Here is an 18,318-nt window from a genome sequence, read left to right on the forward strand (position 1 = left end):
TTTTTCTCAATAGGTTCCTATCCAGCTCAGGAGTATGATGCAACAGGAGGAGGGGCTTCAGTCTTCTCCACCCTGCACCATTTTCTCAAGTCAAAATGGCAATGGGGGGGGGGGATAAGGCTCCGTTTGGCCATTTTACCTCAGGAAAACAGTGCTATGGATGAAGGCTGAAGCTCCCAAGCTGAATTTGGCCCCAGAGTGCTTGGGAGCATTAATTCCTTGATATAACATCTGTCTATATGTTGGGGAATCCTGAAACAACATGGCAAGCATACTGTTGCCAACCTCCAGATGGGCCCTGCAGATCTCCCAGAATTACAACTGTTCTCTGAATAGCAGAGATCACTTCCCCTGGAGGAAATGGCTGCCTTGAAGGTTGGACTCTGTGTCATTACCACTCCACTGAGGTCCTTCCCCTCTAACACTGCCCTTCTCAGGTTCCACCCCCAAATCTCCAAAAATTACCCAACCTAGAGTTGGCAAGCCTAAGTCATCGCATCTAGTTTCGCCTTCCCAGATGGCCTGGAACTCATTTTCTGGGCCTGTGAGAACAGGAGAGAACAGCTGGTCTCAATTGCCAAGGTGGAAGGGGAGAGGAAGGGCAACGAAATACTGCTCCGTTCTTAATATCTATAATCCAGATCTTCCCACTCGTGTCCACGTTGGTCTTATTTTCCATGTCCCGGTCCCCTGCTATTTTCCCCCTCCAAGCTGCAGAAGGGCTTCCCTCCAATCATCAACTGAATACCATTATAACGCTGTAACATTATAACAATCTGTGTATCAGTCAGTGTTCCCTCTAAGCTGAGTTGGTGTGAGCTAGCTCACAGCTTTTTATCCTCTTGCTCATACATTTTTGTCTTAGCTCAGGAAGGATGGCTCCCCAGAGCAAAGTAATTTATGCAGTAGCCAAATAGCTTGCTCACAACTTTAATGCCAGTGGCTCGCAAAGTAGAATTTTTGCTCACAAGACTCCACAGCTTAGAGGGAGCATTGGTATCAGGTCCTCTGTATTCCAAGCTTTCATTTGAAAAATAAACTAAGGCTGCGGTCAGACAACAGACTTAGTACAATCAGGCCTCACGTCTAATTAATCCAGGTTTGTTTGTAACAAAGAGTTTTGATCAGACATCCCACTGTAACCCGCTTCAGCGCACGCTCACTCTGTGGTTGATCAATCAGATTACTGCTGTGCAGCAACCATGGAATGGGTGGTCGGGCAGCTTTTTTCCATCATTTGTCTTCTGAGCATGTGCATAACTGCTTATGGGAAGCAGCGCTTCAAACTTCTGGCAGGATGGTGGCAGCTGGTGGCCAATGAGATCACTGGAGGAGGCTGCTGGGATATGTAGTTCAGTGCGGGGAAAGTGTTTTTGGCACTGTGCCTTGGAGGTTTTCTTACAAAAAACACAGTCTTGCAAAATAGTAAAAAGCCCAGTAGCACCTTTAACTTTATTGCAGCATAAGCTTTCAAGAAACACAGCTGTCTTTGTCAGATGCATCTTCCTATTTTGCAGCAACAGACTAATACGGCTAACTCCTCTGGATCTACAGTCCAGAGAACCTCCTGTGAGGGACACAGAAAGAGAGAGAAGTCTGTAAACTGTAAATAATAAATGCACAAGTGGTAATTGACAACCCAGGGGTGATTATGCATTTATGTGCACATCCCTGCCTGATAAAAGGGGGAGGGGAACGGATGGAAAGGTTCACACTTCCCTGCTGGCTTCAGTTCGCAACAGGGGAGTTCAGACATCTGGAAATGTGGATTGAAAGCACTGGCATTTGTAAAGACCAGACTTTTCCCCATGTCTATTAACTCTGCTTTGAAAACAGAGCAGGACAGGGTGCCAACAACTGGGGAATGGAAGGCAGATGTTGCTGTCCGATCATTCTCTTTAAATCCGGCAGCAAAAAGGAACTACATCGGAGCAAAGTGCTAGTCTGACTGCAGCCTAAATCTCGGTCTCTTTCCTTGTAGAGATTTGCCTTTCTGCTTATATCTTAACAAGAACAGGGACTAAAAAATGAAAGCTGGCGATTAATAGAACCTGATACACAGATTACTACAACATTATAATGCCACAGTGATATTCAATTGCTGATTTTTACAAAACTGAAAACTCTCCAGTGGCATGGGGGGGGGGGGGGGGCTGCTGCCAGGAGACTGGGGCAGGGGAAATGTGGGAAAACCTGCTACATGAAAGCCCTGTGGCTGCTGACGCAGCGCACTGGCAGCACAGAAACCACACAAGCCTGTCAGTATGAATAACACCACAAAAACGAGCCATTTGTAGTAAGCAGCTACAAAAGGGAATAATCATTTACTAATCATTCTCTGTAATAAGCTCTGACGCAGTAAGTAGTTTCTGTTTTTACAAATACTTCTGATTCTTCTCTATAAGGCTTTGTGAGCTCTCACTGTTTAATTACATGCTAGTTATGTCACAAGTGGTGACATCCATTGTTTCCATGCATCATTTTTGTGCATGCCAGTGTGGTATAATAGCTAGAGTGACAGACTAGGATCTGCGAGATCTAGGGCCAATTACACTCTTACAGATTAACCCACCTCATAAAATTCTTGCAGTGCCAGGGGAGAACCACATACACTGCTCTCAGGTCCTTGGAGGAAGGGCAAGAGGAAAATGCACTTGACAGATTTTTCTGAAACAGCCAGTGATGATCAAAGGCAAGTTTCTCTATCAACCCTGATATATTTCAGTGTGCCGGTGAACAGATTTACTTCTTTCCAGTGTGCACTGTACTTACTATTTGTTGTTGTTGTTCTATAGCGTTCTGACAGCATTCTCCCCCACCTTCAGGGGTGTCGCAGCAACTGCTTTCAGGATAGCATCCCTGACATGCCTCTTCGAGAATCTTACTACAATTTCCCCAGGAAGATTATTTTTCTTTATGTATCCTGAATATGACCTGTAGGCCACATCCATGTCGTTGAGTAGCAAGCCCGCCTTTATATCTGCTACTGGGGCAAGTAGCTCACTCATAAGTTCTTTAAGATTCTCTCCTCTTTTCTCTGGCACCCCTTGGAAGCGCAGGACCATATTAGCCTTATCCATTTGTACTTGCAGCATCTGATCTTCCAAAGATACAGTTTTCTTTTCCAGTTTTTGCACTTTTTTCCTCACTATCTGTGTTGTCTCAGCCATTTCCATTACTTTCTCAGCATCCTGCTTCATTACTTGAATCAAATCCGTTATTTGCGTTTGTTGAGCAGTAATGCTTGTTGTCACCACTTGCAGCTGCTTTTGTTGTGCAGTAATATTTGCTGTTACAACAGACATCTGTTCTTTAAAGACATTGAGCTGTTCCAGCAGAGGGCGCATGACCTCTGTCATCGCCTTCGTCATCTCACTGGTCGTTTCCGGCACCTTCGGGGACTCTAGTTTCGCTTTTAAAAGTTTGTCTTTGTCTCTGTCCCTCTTCCCCGCCATCTTTTTCTCATTTGTTTGCTTTCGCAATATATTTTAAAGTCTCTGAATATGCGCTTATCTGTAAAGCTCGATGAATGAGTACTTCTGGGCAATTTCTTGTTTATTCTTCCACTCCCTCCCCTTTCGCTCAACCATTTATGGGCATGGGAGGCGTCCCTCCCACCACTCGCTTCTGCCGTTTCGCCGCTTCGGGTAAGGAGTGTCTTTTCATTTAAAAATCAGTTCTCATTTGACTCACGTTCATAGTTGGTCTTCTGACCCCTCTTCATTCATCATTTCAAACGCCTGATCTCCTGAGCTTGACCCAGCTAGTTTCACTTGTACCATCAGGTCTTTCGGCTGGACGGACCACTGGAGCAAGGGGGAGCCTTGATTCTCTGGCATTCGGCCAGAGAAGAGGCTACCCCCTCAAAGCTCCTTGGCCAGGTGCCCTTCCCCGGGCTCCTGGGGGGGGTTACGAGCCTGCTCACCCCCTCCATCCGCCAGAGCACGGAGACACCCCCGGGAGGTCCAGAAGGTGATTCCGTGAGTGTGCCGCCATCAACTGGAAGTCAGGTTCACCATCGCTTTCCTCCCAAGGAGCAGGCGTCTTTTAATTTCATGGCCGAGCTTGTCATAGATGAAGGAATGCCTTGGCAGTATGCATGACTTGGACATCCATATTTAAGGAGAGGTCCAAAATCACTCCCAGGGTCTTGATGGATCACACCACTGTCAGTGACACTCCATCAAGAGCTGGTAACCTGTGCCCCAACCCCAAAACTACAGCCCCCAGCCATAGAACCTCCATCTTAATTGGATTCAGTTTCAGCTTTTGTTGTTGTTGTTCAGTCGCACAGTCGAGTCCGACTCTTCGCGACCCCATGGACTAGTTCCCGCCAGGCCCTCCTGTCTTCTGCTGTCCTCTGAAGTTTGCTCAGTTTCAGCTACTCTGTCTCAACCACCCAACCACAGCCTCCAGACCCACAGCCAAGTTATGTGAGGTGGCATCTGGGTGGCTGTCCAATAACAGATGCAGCTGGGTGTCATCAGCATACCACTGACGCCCAAGCCCAAAACTCCATACTAGCTGGGCAAGGAGATGCATATAGATGTTAAACATCAAGGAGAGAAGTGCCCCCTGAGGAATCCCACATGTTAAGAGATATCTAATGGACACATTCTCGCCTAGCACCACCCTTTGTCCCTGACCTAGGAGAAATGAGGTAAGCCATTGAAGAGCCAACCCCCAAACTCATACGTCAGTGAGGCAGTGGGTCAAAAGATCATAACCAACTATGTCAAATGCTGCTGTTAGGTCTAGTAAGACAGCAGTGCTGACCTTCCTCAATCCAGCTGTCTTCAGAGATCGTCCATCAAGGTGACCAACATCATATCTGTCCCATGGCCAGGGTGGAAGCCGGATTGGAATGGCTCCAGCGCCGATGTCACATCCAGGAAACCCTGGAGCTGTTCCGCTACCGCCTTCTCAATTACCTTACCCATAAATGACAAATTTGAAACTGGTCATCCATTTGTTTATTAACGTATTTATACCCTGCCTTTCTTTTGTGGCTCAAGGTGGCTTAAATTTCCAAGACTCAAAACATACAAAATCCAGTAAAACCTTATTTACTGTCCCCATCCAAGAAAATGCCTGCACCTTAAACCCCATTGGAGCTGCGGTGGCTCAAGTGGTTACGACGCTGAACTGCAGGCTGTGGAAGGTCAGTAGTTTAGCAGTTCGAGACCCGGGTGCCGCATGATGGAGTGAGCTCCCATCTCTAGTTCCAGCTCCTGCCAACCTAGCAGTTCGAAAGCAAGAAATTGCAAGTAGATAAATAGGTACCACTTCGGTGGGAAGGTAACAGCGTTCCGTGCGCCTTGGTGTTTAGTCATGCCAGCTACATGACCATGGAAACGTCTTTGGACAGCGCTGGCTCTTTGGCTTTGAAACGGAGATGAGCACCGCAACCCTAGAGTCGGATTCGACTGGCTTTCGAGCAAGGGAACCTTTACCTTTACCTTTAAACCCCATTAAAAACCCTTGCAACTAAAACAACCTTATCATGCCTCCTAAAAAAATTATCAAGACAGTGCTTTCATCACCTCCTTATAAATGCCTAAAAAGAGGGTATTGTGGGAAATTCTAGGAGACATAAAAAGCATCTAATCTAAATTCAGGGTTGAACAATAGTCCATGAAGATGGTCTTGCTTTCATATCGTGTTTCCTACTAAAGCTCTACAATTCTTTAATCAGTATAATTGCTCATATCGTGAACATAAGAGAAAAGGAACCATGTGAGAATGTCCTTTAAGAGAGGTGGTTTTGAAACTCAGAAATGCACGTACAACTAAATCTAGGCTTGGGACATTGATTTGAGGGGATATGAGACCTGTTCCGTTCTGGGGTTAATTGTCCAAAATGGTTCTAAGTAACCAGGTCTTGTAGTCTTTGTAATGGCATAAAGCATTTTTGTTCACTTGTTTCTCCTTATCATGCGCCGATAGTAAGATGATGTGATCTTGTGATATCTCTCTCTCTCTCTCTCTCTCTCTCTCTCTCTCTCTCTCTCTCTCTCTCTCTCTCTCTCTGGATTAATTTGTATAATTTTCATCTCTACACAGTAAAGGGGAATCCATAAATGTTAGTTTTTCTACTGTGATGTAACTCAAGTGCAGGGGCTTCCTTGTGTGTTTGTTCACATTCATAACAAAAAAAATGAAATACATTTATTCAAAATCTCCTAGTTTTGTAGTATGGCAATAGTCAGTATCATCCGGCTTCTACAAAGATAATTCTATAATGACTTTTAAAAAGAAAAGTACCTGCTTCTTAAAGTACAATCCATTCATCCAGCATTTCCTGGTTGAGACATTTGCTCAAAGCTGACTGAAAGGGGAAAGGGGTTTTCTTTTTAGTCCCCCTCCTTCAGTCGAGGGGATGTTTTTGTTAACTGGCAAGTTTCCTCTTTCCCCCCTTTATATCTTGAAAAGAGAGATAAGGCACCCCATCTATCTTCTATGTTAAGTCACCAAAATTCATCAGATTTCAAGGGGACCATATAGAGTGCCTTTACTGAGTACAGCACGAAGAATTGGACAAAGTTTGAGTCCAGTGGCACCTTTAAGACCAACAAAGTTTTATTCATGGTAAATGAATACTCACTCTTCTCCAGATACCTGATTATCACCTCAGATATCTGAAGCAGTGTGCTGCAAATGAAAGCTTATATCTGGAATAAAACTTTGTTGGTCTTGAAGGTGCCACTGGAGTCAAACTTTGTTCTGCTGCTTCAGACCAACACAGCTACCCACCTGAATTTATCAGCATGAAGAGCTGTGTGCAACCATTAATAAAGAGGTTGATAAGAAAGGAACCAATGTAGTTATCTAAGATAACCATGGTGGTCACGAAGGACTGTAAGAACAAAGTCTACCTGTGTCAGTGCCCATTATGCTGCTAAACTAGGAGAAATCTTATCAGGACCCAATGACTTGGCCTTGTGGTTTTGTCATAACAGAGAAACTGCTTGATAAGATGTTCAACATCTGTTTTCATCTGTGATTGTACAGCTCAGGAAAAAAAATTGGTCATATCATGGTATTTCATCTTTGCTTACTTTTCTGCCTCCATACCAGATAACACCCCTGCTTCCCCCACTCTCCTGGTCCACTCACTGACCTCACTGCCTGCATTTCCCTTTCCACTCTTCTCCCACTCTCTCATTGCCTCCCTTTGCTATTCCCATTTCTCCCCCCACCCCTGGTCATCTAGGGTTGCCAGATCTCCTGGCCACTGGCAGGAGATAGGAAGACAGAGTTGTCAGATCCAGGTTGGGAAACTCCTGGCGATTAGGGAATGGAGCCTGGGGGAGACAGGGACCTCAATGGGGTACAATGCCATAGTAGTCCACCCTCCAAAGCAACTCCAGGGGAACTGATCTCTGTAGTCTGGAGATGAGCTGATTCCAGGGGATGCCCAGGTCCCTCCTGGAGGCTGGCATCCCCATCATCCCTTCCCTTTTCACTCTCTATAGCCAGTTCAGGCACACGACTGGCTGGTAATAACAGAAGGGTTTATTAAAACCTTTTGTCTAGGCAAATGCTTCAACTGGCCCACAACATCTGCCTCAGGTGCTGCTGGAATAGACGAGACTGGCCCTCGGCTGGGGCTTTTATTGTGAAGATCTGTGAACAGCCGTCCTGCCTAGCCCATTACTGGGGGCTGGTATGTCAAGTTCCCAAGGAGGCCAGGGCATGGTGCTAGTCTCAAAGCTGCACGACATATCCTGTTCTGATCTATTTTTCGCCACCAACAAGGGCCCCTGCAAGTAGCAATCACTGAGCCCTTTCCACCCCCGCTCCTCAGGACAGCTTTGCTCATAATTAGCTTGTGTTTTGCTGGGGTGCATGTTTTGACTCAATGCATAAGAATCATAATTGTAGTGCCACCAGGCATCATTTCATGCATCTGAAGCAGCACATGTCCCTGAATGTGATAGCAGAGAGGGCATAAAGAAGAGTAGGCCTCTAATGTCAGCATTCTTGCCATTGGCTCTCCTCTTCCATCATTTGGGAATGGGGGGAGGTCAGATAGAGGACAGTCGAATAATCCCCTGCATGGAAGCCACCTTTTGTGCTGCTGCAGCACACCGAGTTAACCTTTTTTATCAAACGATCCACTATAACCTGGACAGCCAGTGCAGTACAATGGTTAGAGTGTCCATACTAGGATCTGAGAGACCTGGGTTCGAATCCCTACTCTGCCATGGCAGCTTGACCTTGGGCCAGTTACATACTCTCAGCTTAAACTACCTCACACAGGATAGTTGTATGGATAATATGGGGGAGAGGAGAGCAATGTAGGCCACTTTGGGTCCCTAATGAAAAGAAATGCGGGGTATAAATGAAGTAAACGAATAAAATACAATGCCAAGAAGATTCTTTTTCTCAGTCACTGCCACTTCAGAGCTCGCTACTGTACTTTTAAAGATAGGCTTTTCTGTCTGATAGGCATTATCTTGCCCTTAGCGACACTGAACTTCATCTGCCATGTTGAGATGCCCATTCACTTAGTTTGGAGACAGCTTCTTGGAGGTCTTCACTTTGATTTTCACCCACCTGAACATTGTTATGTTATCCACAAGTGTGGCCACTGCACTGTTCACCTGCAGTTCCTGATCCCAAGCACAAATTATATAGCACTGGTCTCAGTACCCATTGTCATGCTACCTCTCTTTTAATTTGTGTGGTTAGGTATGATGTGGCTTTAAATTTCTCGTTGTTTCTTTCTCGCACTCAAGTTATGTAATGCTGCCACCAGGAATTTAATTCCAGTCTTTAATTAACTTTTCCCGCAGTATTGTGCCCAAGCTCTAAGGCTCCTTTGTTGGACTATGTGGTTCTGAGGAAGACTCTCTTATATTTTAAACAGCGTATGACTCTGGGTTAACAATAAACAGGATAAAACTCTATTTGCACAAGAAGTGTATTGGTTAGTTGTTGTTGTTGCTCAGTCGCACAGTCGAGTCCGACTCTTCGCGACCCCATGGACCAGATCCTGCCAAGCCTTCCTGTCTTCCGTCGTCCTCTGAAGTTTGCTCAATTTCATGTTCATTGCGTCGATGACACTGTCTAACCATCTCATCCTTTGCCGTCCCCGTCTTCTTTGACCTTCAATCTTTCCCAGCATCAGGGTCTTCTCCAGTGAGTGCTCCCTTCTCATTTGGTGGCCAAAGTATTTGAGCTTCAGTTTCATTATCTGGCCTTCCAGGAAACAGTCAGGGTTGATTTCTTTTAGGATTGACTGATTTGATCTCCTAGCAGTCCAAGGGACTCTCAAGAATCTTCTCCAGCACCATAGTTCAAAAGAATCTATTCTTCGGCACTCGGCCTTCCTTATAGTCCAACTCTCGCAGCCATACATGACTACTGGGAATACCATTGCTTTGACCATGCGGACTTTTGTTGGCAGGGTGATGTCTCTACTTTTTATCATGCTGTTTAGGTTCGCCATCACTTTCCTCCCAAGGAGCAGGCGTCTTTTAATTTCATGGCTGCTGTCACAGTCTGCAGTGATCTGGGAGCCCAGGAACTTGAAGTCTGTCAGTGCTTCCACGACTTCCCCTTCTATTTGCCAAGGAGTGATGGGGCCGGATGCCATGATCTTAGTTTTTTTGATGTTGAGCTTCAAGCCCACTTTTGCGCTCTCCTCTTTTATCCTGAGCAAGAGGCTCTTTAGGTCCTCTTCACTTTCTGCCATTAGAGTGGTATCGTCTGCATATCTGAGGTTGTTGATCTTTCCCCCCGCAATCTTAATTCCTGCTTGTGATTCATCTAGGCCAGCATTTCGCATGATGTACTCTGCATATATATTAAATAAGCAAAGTGATAATATACATCCTTGCCGTACTCCTTTTCCTATGCTAAACCAATCAGTTGTTCCATACTTGCCCTCTGCTCTTCCCCAGTAGCATATTGGACACCTTCCGACCTGAGGGGCTCATCTTCCGGTGTCATATCTTTTAGCCTTTTGATACTGTCCATGGGGTTTTCTTGGCAAAAATACTGGAGTGGGTTGCCATTTCCTTCTCCAGGGGATCATGCTTGGTCTGAGTTCTCTGCTGTGGCCTGTCCGTCTTGGGTGGCCCTCCACGGCATAGCCCACAGCCTCATCGAACCACGCAAGCCCCCTCGCCACGACAAGGCAGTGATCCATGAGGGGGGTGTATTGGTTACAAGATGCTTTATTGCTTGCCTCTTCAGTGAATATACCTTCTCCAGTCTTTATTACATGTTGCTCAGTAAAATCTTTCCATTTTTAACTCAGTTTTCTGTCAGTTTCCCCCCCTCACACTCTTATAATACTCTGACGATATTAGATTTCGACTAATATGCCCCCTGAAGTTTTTTACTTTCTCCTTTAGAATCTTAATGCCTTAGTTTCACAGCACCTATATAGGATTCTAATAAGAAGACCACAATCGACAGTTTGCTGCTGATTGCTGACTGAACACACTGCCTTCCCTCTCTCCACACACACACTTCTCAGTCACCAACCAACCACCTCACTCACTCATCTCCCTCTTTCACCTCCCCTTCTTCTGAAACTTACCAACCATTTAAAGAAACACACACTTTTAACTTGAAATCATTACACCTATGCATCATTTGGGAGTAGACAGAAGCCAGTTTGGTGTAGTGGTTAGGAGCACAGACTCTAATCCAGGAGAATCAGGTTTGATTCCCCACTCCTTCACATCCAGCTGCTGGTATGACTTTGGGTCAGTCATAAGTTCTTTCAGAGCTGTTCTCTCATGAGCAGTTCTCAAAAGAGCTCTCTCAGCCCCACCTACCTCATAGGGTATCTGTTGTGGGGAGGGGAAGGGAAAGGAGATTGTAAACCGATCTGAGACTCCTTCAGGTAGTGAAGGGTGGGGTATAAATCCAATCTCTTCTTCTACTTCTTCACATCTCATGGTTACTCTGATGTCTCATTATCTGTTTTGGATTTGCCAAGCAATAGAAATCAAACTTGATGCCAAAGACTCCTATATCCAAGTTTTGATTTATTTATTTTTTAATACTGATTTTCAGCCCCAGGTAGCAATTTTGGACATCGGGAAAAGGTCTCTGGGAGAAATGGTGTTTAACCTTTTCCTCCCATGTCTGTCCCACTATTTAAAAATCCCCTTCTGAAGCAACAGTTGGCTCTTTCAGGGAAAACAGATGGGTTTTGGTGCCTGTATCCATGCCTTGTCCTGTAACAGCCAATTGCAGCATTTTATATCATGGAAGAGATATGAAAAGATATTTAAAAACCTTATTTTCCAATTATCCTTCCCTTGCCTTCAAAACTGCACAATTTCCCCCATCTAATCTAGTCTGGCCCCCAAGGGTCTGCCGCCCCAACAGTAAAAGGTGCAGACATACACACACACACATACCCTGCAAGGTATGAGTGCTGAAGTACATCAGATAATTTCTTGGTAGAACTGCTGATTCAGCATCTGAGAGCTTTTGAAGTCTGTAATTACATGTCAAAGCACTTGGCACCGGTATCTTTGCCACCCTCAGCTGTTGGGGAAAAGATGAGCAACGGTTCATCAAACAAGAGGCAGGAGGGTGGGTGTGCAGTTTAAAAGGAAACTAGAATGCCCAGCGGGTTGGGAGAGCTAGTCCCTCTTTCTACCCACTGGTAGTGCTCTTGGCTCGGTTTGTCCCCATGGATATCTAGCTGGCAGTGGAGGCTAAGACTGTGTTTTACCCAGTTTGACTTGTGTGTCAACCCAGTCACAGCTGCACATGTTTTATTACTACTATTATTTTCTATTTGTGCAGTAATTACAGCCAGTGCCCCTCAAGGCAGTCAAGAAGACAACACAATAAAAATACAGTATTTAAAAATCTAATTACAAAACATTCAAGAAGCCACGTCTGTCAAGGCTGGCCCTATAATCCGTTAAAATCCCAATGCAGAAACATCCTCAGAGACCCTGCTGTTAGTGCCTGTAGAGCCTGTCATGAGAAAGAAGGTTTTTCATTGGTGGCACCCAGACACTGCAAGTCCTTCCCGGGGAAAGTTTGCCTCCCCCCCCCCACCGCCCATTGACCTTCTGAAAGAAAGCCAAGGCAGCACTTTTTCAGGGGACTTTTGATTTGTGGTTCTGTGGTCTGTGTTCTAGCTAGAGCACATTTCTTTCACCAAAGGACTGTGGTTTTGTCTTTTTAATGGGTTTTATAACATTCAGTGTTTAAATTTAAAAAAACAATGGAAGCCCAGGACCCATTTCTCATATGAGGATGGGATGTAAATGTTTTAACTAAATAAATGTGGATGTGTCATTGTGTTGTGTGCATAAGGGTGAGAGTCATGTGATTTGAACATGCATTTCTTATGCGTTGTCACTTGACAAATGCAATAATAAAACCCTTGCAATGATTGCCCAGGGCTCCCATGTTAGATGAAGAACTCTTGGGAAGAACATGGGTGTCCATGAACAAAAAAACAGAGCAAAAGACAATATCTGCACATTCACTCTTTCAATTTTTTGAATTCTACATCTTTGACTTCAACCAGCTATTTCTAAGTTAAATCCCCCCCCCCTTCAGTTAAATACACGGGCTATTACCATAGTGGTTCTCTCTCTTTTAAAAAAAAAACCTCTTTACTTGTGTCTAAAATAGTTTGCTGCAAGGTTCTGAGACTGTCATACTGGAAAAAAATCACCTTAAATCATCTTGGAATAATTTTTTTTTATATCTAAAGATTATATCTAAAGATTTATATCTAAAGATTTTTATATCTAAAATCTTGGAATAAATTATCTTATTTAAAAAGCAAAGTGTCTTCAGAAGAGAAGAAGAAGAAGAGATTGGATTTATACCCCGCCCTTCACTACCCAAAGGTGTCTCAGAGCGGTTTACAAACTCCTTTCCCTTCCCCTCCCCACAACAGACACCCTGTGAGGTAGGTGGGGCTGAGAGAGCTCTTGACAGAAACTGCTCTTTTTCAAGAACAGCTGTGCCAGAGTTATGGCTTGCCCAAGGTCATCCAGCCAGGTGCAAGTGGAGGAGTGGGGAATCAAACCCAGTTCTCCCAGATTACAGTCCGCGCACTTAACCACTACACCAAACTGGCTGAAACGATTACTAGTTACTTCACTGAAACTGGCTGAAACGATTACTTCACTGAAACGATTACTAGTTATTTCTCTGCGAGGGAGCAAACTCCCATTCCCTGAACAGAATTCAGGACTTATGACAAAATGATACTTCGAAGAAGAAGAAACAACAGCTCTGAGAAAACTTGTGACTGACCCAAGGTCAGCAGCTGCATGTAGAGGAGTGAGGAATCAAACCCAGTTCTCCCAGGTTAGAGTCCACCCTCTTAACCACTACACCTAACTGGCTCTGGGAATCCTTTCTCTGCCATGAAAGTTTTCTGGGTGATCTTGGGCCAGTCATATACTCTTAGCCTAGCATACCTCACAGGGTTGTTGTGAGGATAAAACAGAGGAAACTGGTTTAAGTCACTTTGGGTCCCCATTGAGGAGAAAGGTGGGATATAAATAAAGTAAATTTAAAAAAATAGACCTAATATACTTCAAGATCTAAAGGTGTCAACAGTGGGACCTGCATGCACGAAATGTATTGAGGATCAGAATGGAACCTGTTTTCCCAGAGGCCTGAGATAAGATGTCTGCACAAGGACCCCTGTTTTATTTGTTTCTCTTGTTATAGTTGCTGTGGCTGAAATGACTCCACCAAGAAAATGGTCCGTCTCTCGCTTAACAATTCTGCTCATTGTCAGCACAATATTGGGAATAATAGCCGCGACGATATTATTGATTTTTGCTTTTCTCCCTGGTAAAAGTGGTAAGTTTTAAAATCTGTATCTAGACGTTTATGTTTTAGTATCTAAATGGTAATGTCTGTGGGGTTCTGTGGCGGTGGTAGTGGAGGTGAACTGACTGGCAATTATTTGATGAGTATCACCAAGGTAGGGATGCCAGCCTCCAGGTGGGACCTGTGGATCCCCCTGAATTACAGTTCATCTCCATACTTCAGAGATCAGTTGCCCTGGAGAGAATGGACGCCTTGGAGGGTGGACTCTATGGCATTGTACCCCAATGAGGTCCTTGTCCTTCCCAGGCTCCATCCCCAAATCTCCAGGAGTTTTCCAACTCCTGTCAACCCTATGCCCCCATCCCCCCCCCGGCCAAGAGGGACCTGGCAACCCTAGGAGAGGGGAGGTCAAAGAGCGATCCCCACTGGTCGAATCTGCATTGTCTTTCCCACCGGTGTCCCAGCCTTCTGACTCCATCTTCAAAAAAGCTGTCTATATTTGGTTTCGTTTTCATACCTCAACAATGCTAGCATACTTTTGCATGTCCACATATGTTTATCGCCTTCTCGTGGTGGCGCCTCTGCCATTGCACCTCCCCACTGCTTTAAAAGAATCTTCTCCAAACAATGTTCAAGCAAGCATAGAAAAAGACGGCGTCACAGCACCATGAAACTGATTTAAAAATGCAAATGCAGATTCGACCACTGGTGCAGCCACTGAGCTTCTTGATTCTGGCAAGGAAGAGGCTCTAGGAAAGGAAAAAGAGAAGAGGCAGGGGCTTAAGGAATGCAGAGGCGGGGTTGGGGCCAGAAGAGGAAGCACGGCAAGAAAGAAATATGTGGGGGAAGCAGCTAGGGAAGCAGTCTTCAAAAGGCTGATTGCAAGGGGTGAATGGAAATGGGGAAAGGAAACGAGACAGAACACACAAGGCCGGGAACTGCAGAGATAAGGGTGGCTGGGTTTACTGACTGAACTGAAAACCAGAAAAGCTTTTTGTCATCCAGCCTTAATTTTATTTAAATAAGATGCAGTGCAACAAACCCACTTTAAAAAAAAAAACCCTTCCCCCCCATAGAAATGAATACAAATTAAGGATAATGCAGGGTTCTTTTGCTAACGACTGATGAGAATTAACTCTCAAATTACAAATGTTCTTTTCTGCTCCTTTTCCAATAAACACTAGAAGATGTAAGACTGGAAAAGCTGTCTAATCCTTGCATGTATAGAATTGCAGTATTAATCGCCTCTTTTCTCTAGATCCTTACTTAATCGGTGTTGGCCGAGCGGACTGCACTGGCCCTGTAGCTGAAGTACCATTTGTAAGTAGAGATGAGTGAAACGTAATTTCATTGGATTCTGTGATTACAAGCATAGTTCTAGAAGTAAACCCAGTAGCTTTGCTCAAGGACCAAACAACACAACTCCTTGTTTTGAAAGGTTCTCATTAAAAATGAGTGCCTACTGAAGTTATCCCTCTGACCTGAATGGCCCAGACTAGCCCTGAAAAGTACTCGGAAACGTGGAGTGATTTCAGCAAGAGTACTTTATTCAATCAGGAACAAGACAAAGTAAGCCGGCGCGCAGGCCGGTATATATGCACAGAAACCCACCACCAAAACACACCCCTATTCACCCTATAGGTTATTTACAGAAGCCGAGAGTCCCATAGGCTCTCGGCTGCGGACCTGGCCCTCTGATTGGTGCGGGCTAGGATCCGCTTGGCTATTGTTCTAAATGTACGAAGCTTTAGGCTTGTGCTTGACCGCATGGCCCAACGGTCGCGCATGTGGTAATGGCGGAGTACATTACAAGCCCGATCTCATTGGACCTCAGAAGCTAAGCAGGGTTAGCCCTAGTTAGAATTTGGACTGGAGACTGCTTTGAATTTGGACTGGAGACTGCTGAGGAAGACCAGGGTCACTATACAAAGGTAGGCAATGGCAAACCACCTCTGTGTCTCTTGCCCACAAAACCACAAGGGGTTGCCATATGTCTACTGCAACAACACTTTTCCCCACCACTGAAGTTCTCAACCAGTTAAGAAATCTAAGGTCCCGGTCACACGGCGAATTTGCCATGGGAGAGCCACGGGTGGTGGGCGGATTATCGGGGCGCGATCACACCGCAACATCTGGCAAGTGGAGCGCACCCGTGGACAACCCGTGCCATACCGCCAAAAAAGCGCAATAAAAAAACAGTACCTCGTATGCAGTGGCAAACGGTTTGCCATGGGCTGCCTCCGGACTCCTGAGGTGTGAGCGCACCGGCCCCTCATTAATGCACAGGCGGGGAGGACAGGACCTGTGGTTTGCTGCCGATGTGTCGGATCGCATTCTGGCAGCTCTAATTGCACTTGAGCAATTAGCCACGCCTCCCCCCCGTGTTATCCGGCCCATGTGACCGGGGCCTAAGTAAATTATTTGTTTAAATTTAATTATTCAGTCAAATAAATTTGCCCGTAAGTAAAACTACATCATTAAGAAAATAGCATATTTCCAGTGTCTTTAGGTGCTGCATGTTATTGTCATTTTAGGGGAGACATTTCTTCCTAAGTAAGGGAGAAACAGCATCTTCTTAGACAGTGTCTGTTTTTTGTAAATACCTATACTAGGCTCCGGTCACATGGGCCGGAAAAGGCAGGGGGGGGCGTGGCTGTTTGCCCCGGAGCAAAATAACGCGCGGTTGCATGATCAGACGTCTGGTCGAGGTCCCGTGGTTAGGGGGGAGGTGCCAATCACACGGCCATCCTGCAGTGCAGCAAACAAGCGGTGTGGCGCAATCACACCAGCAATCGCTAGGCACCGCTGCCGTGGCAAACGGGATGGGGGGTTTTTTTAACCAAAGTTTGTGCATACGCATGACTGAGCAATCGTATCTGCACATCCAAAGGCGGGTGGTGGGCTTACCGGAGAGGGCAACAGATGCTTCCGGACCCCAACAGAGCTCCGAGGCATAGCCAATGGAGGGTGAGGGGGCCCCCTCGTCACAGCCGCTCTAACCGCCTGTGCGATAGTGACCATAGTGACCCTCCAGAGGCGGCAAGCCTGGCTGCAGTGGGAGGGGGCCTCTTTGTGCGCATGCGCCGTTGAGCGCTTGTACGCATCCTGTGGAGACTTGGGGGGGAAACCTGTTTGCGACGGGACATGGGCGGGCGCCTGATGCCACAGACTACCACCCGAAACGCGATCAGACACCAGCCCTTGCCCCGCGGTTTCCGGAAGCTAGTACCTTGGAGGTACTAGTTTTTTACTCTGCATCTTCGGCGGGAAGCCTCGGGTTCGCCATGGGAGCTCTACAGTTCCCAGATGTTGCAGTGTGATCGCGCCCGGAAAATCCACCTATCATCTGTCTCTGTAGCGTGGCTAATGCTCCATGTGACTGCAGCCCTAGAAATATTTTGTTTACAGAATCTTGTTTAATTAATCAGTGCCAGCTTTTTAAATAAGCACACAAATGTAATTGATTAACCCCTACACTGGCTGTAGAGTTCCAGTGCAGTCCTAAACTGATTTCCACCCTTCTAAGCCTATCAACTGTAGTTAGGGATTACACTCCCAGTACCATTTTAAAAAATAAATCTTGTGTGCTTAACTTTTTGAATGTTCGTGTTTCAAGTAACTGTATTTTCCCGTTAAACAATTTTTAATAAATGGAAAGGTTTGAAAGCAACAGATCTTGTAAACATAGCCTTACTGGATTGAAAAAAAGTCCCAGGCTGAAAACAGGTGCCTGCTGCATAGTGAGAGGAGATGTTGCCTAAATGAATGCAATTACAAATCTACAATGGAGATCAAACAGAATATGGGATCTGGATCAAGGCCAAGGGTGGATTTCATGTACCTGAGAAAGACACCCTTTGAAGAGTGCCAGCGCACAACTGTTTGGATTTGCTAATTGAAACCAAGCCCTGTATGACAGTAGCATTTTAAAGGGGAAAAGGTGTACCCTTTAAAAATCTCTCTCTTTTTCCTTTAAAATACTAAGAACTGCAAGTAATAGTAACCCAGCTTTTATTACTGAAACTGAATGGTCTAAATCCTCCCAAAGCAGCCCTGATCCAAATGGAGGCTCTATGTCCACAGCTTACATTTTAACAGAATTACTATGATCCTGTGAATTTACTCCTAAGTAGTCGCGCATAGGTTTGCAGCTTAGAATATTTTATCTAGAAAAACAAAGATTAAAATAAAATTATTTTGCAAAGAGCAAAATAAAATCACAGAAGATTGAGCTGATACGTATCAAATTTACGTAGACACTTGGAATAAGGCAATCTGCAAATAGTTGTTTTTTATTTGCCAAACAGTAAAAGTGAAATATCATTAAAGCCCTGCCCCTTAACAAAGGAAGCTGTTGGGTCAGCTTAGTCACAATTTCTTCTTCAGAAACTACTGGACAAGCTGTTTCAAAGCCCACGAATGCATTTTATATCCTGCAGATGAGCTAGGGTTGCCAACCTCCAGGTGGGAGCTGGAGATCTCCCGCTGTTATAACCAGAGGTCATTTCGGGGGGGGGGAACGCGGGCGGAATG

At 45.3% G+C, this 18,318-nt stretch overlaps 1 protein-coding gene across 1 annotated transcript in view; it reads left to right on the forward strand.

Annotated features, from left to right (window-relative positions):
- Positions 1–18,318, forward strand: part of ASAH2 (N-acylsphingosine amidohydrolase (non-lysosomal ceramidase) 2) — a 91,190-nt gene that overhangs the window by 14,605 nt on the left and 58,267 nt on the right. The window contains exons 2-3 of the mRNA XM_015424604.1: positions 13,681–13,815; positions 15,044–15,105. Coding sequence (XP_015280090.1) covers positions 13,695–13,815; positions 15,044–15,105 — 183 coding nt within the window. The 5' untranslated portion in view covers positions 13,681–13,694. The remainder of the gene's footprint in view (positions 1–13,680; positions 13,816–15,043; positions 15,106–18,318) is intronic.

This window comes from Gekko japonicus, unplaced genomic scaffold, assembly GCF_001447785.1.
Source record: "Gekko japonicus isolate JY-2015 unplaced genomic scaffold, Gekko_japonicus_V1.1 scaffold422, whole genome shotgun sequence".
Lineage (NCBI taxonomy): Eukaryota > Metazoa > Chordata > Lepidosauria > Squamata > Gekkonidae > Gekko > Gekko japonicus.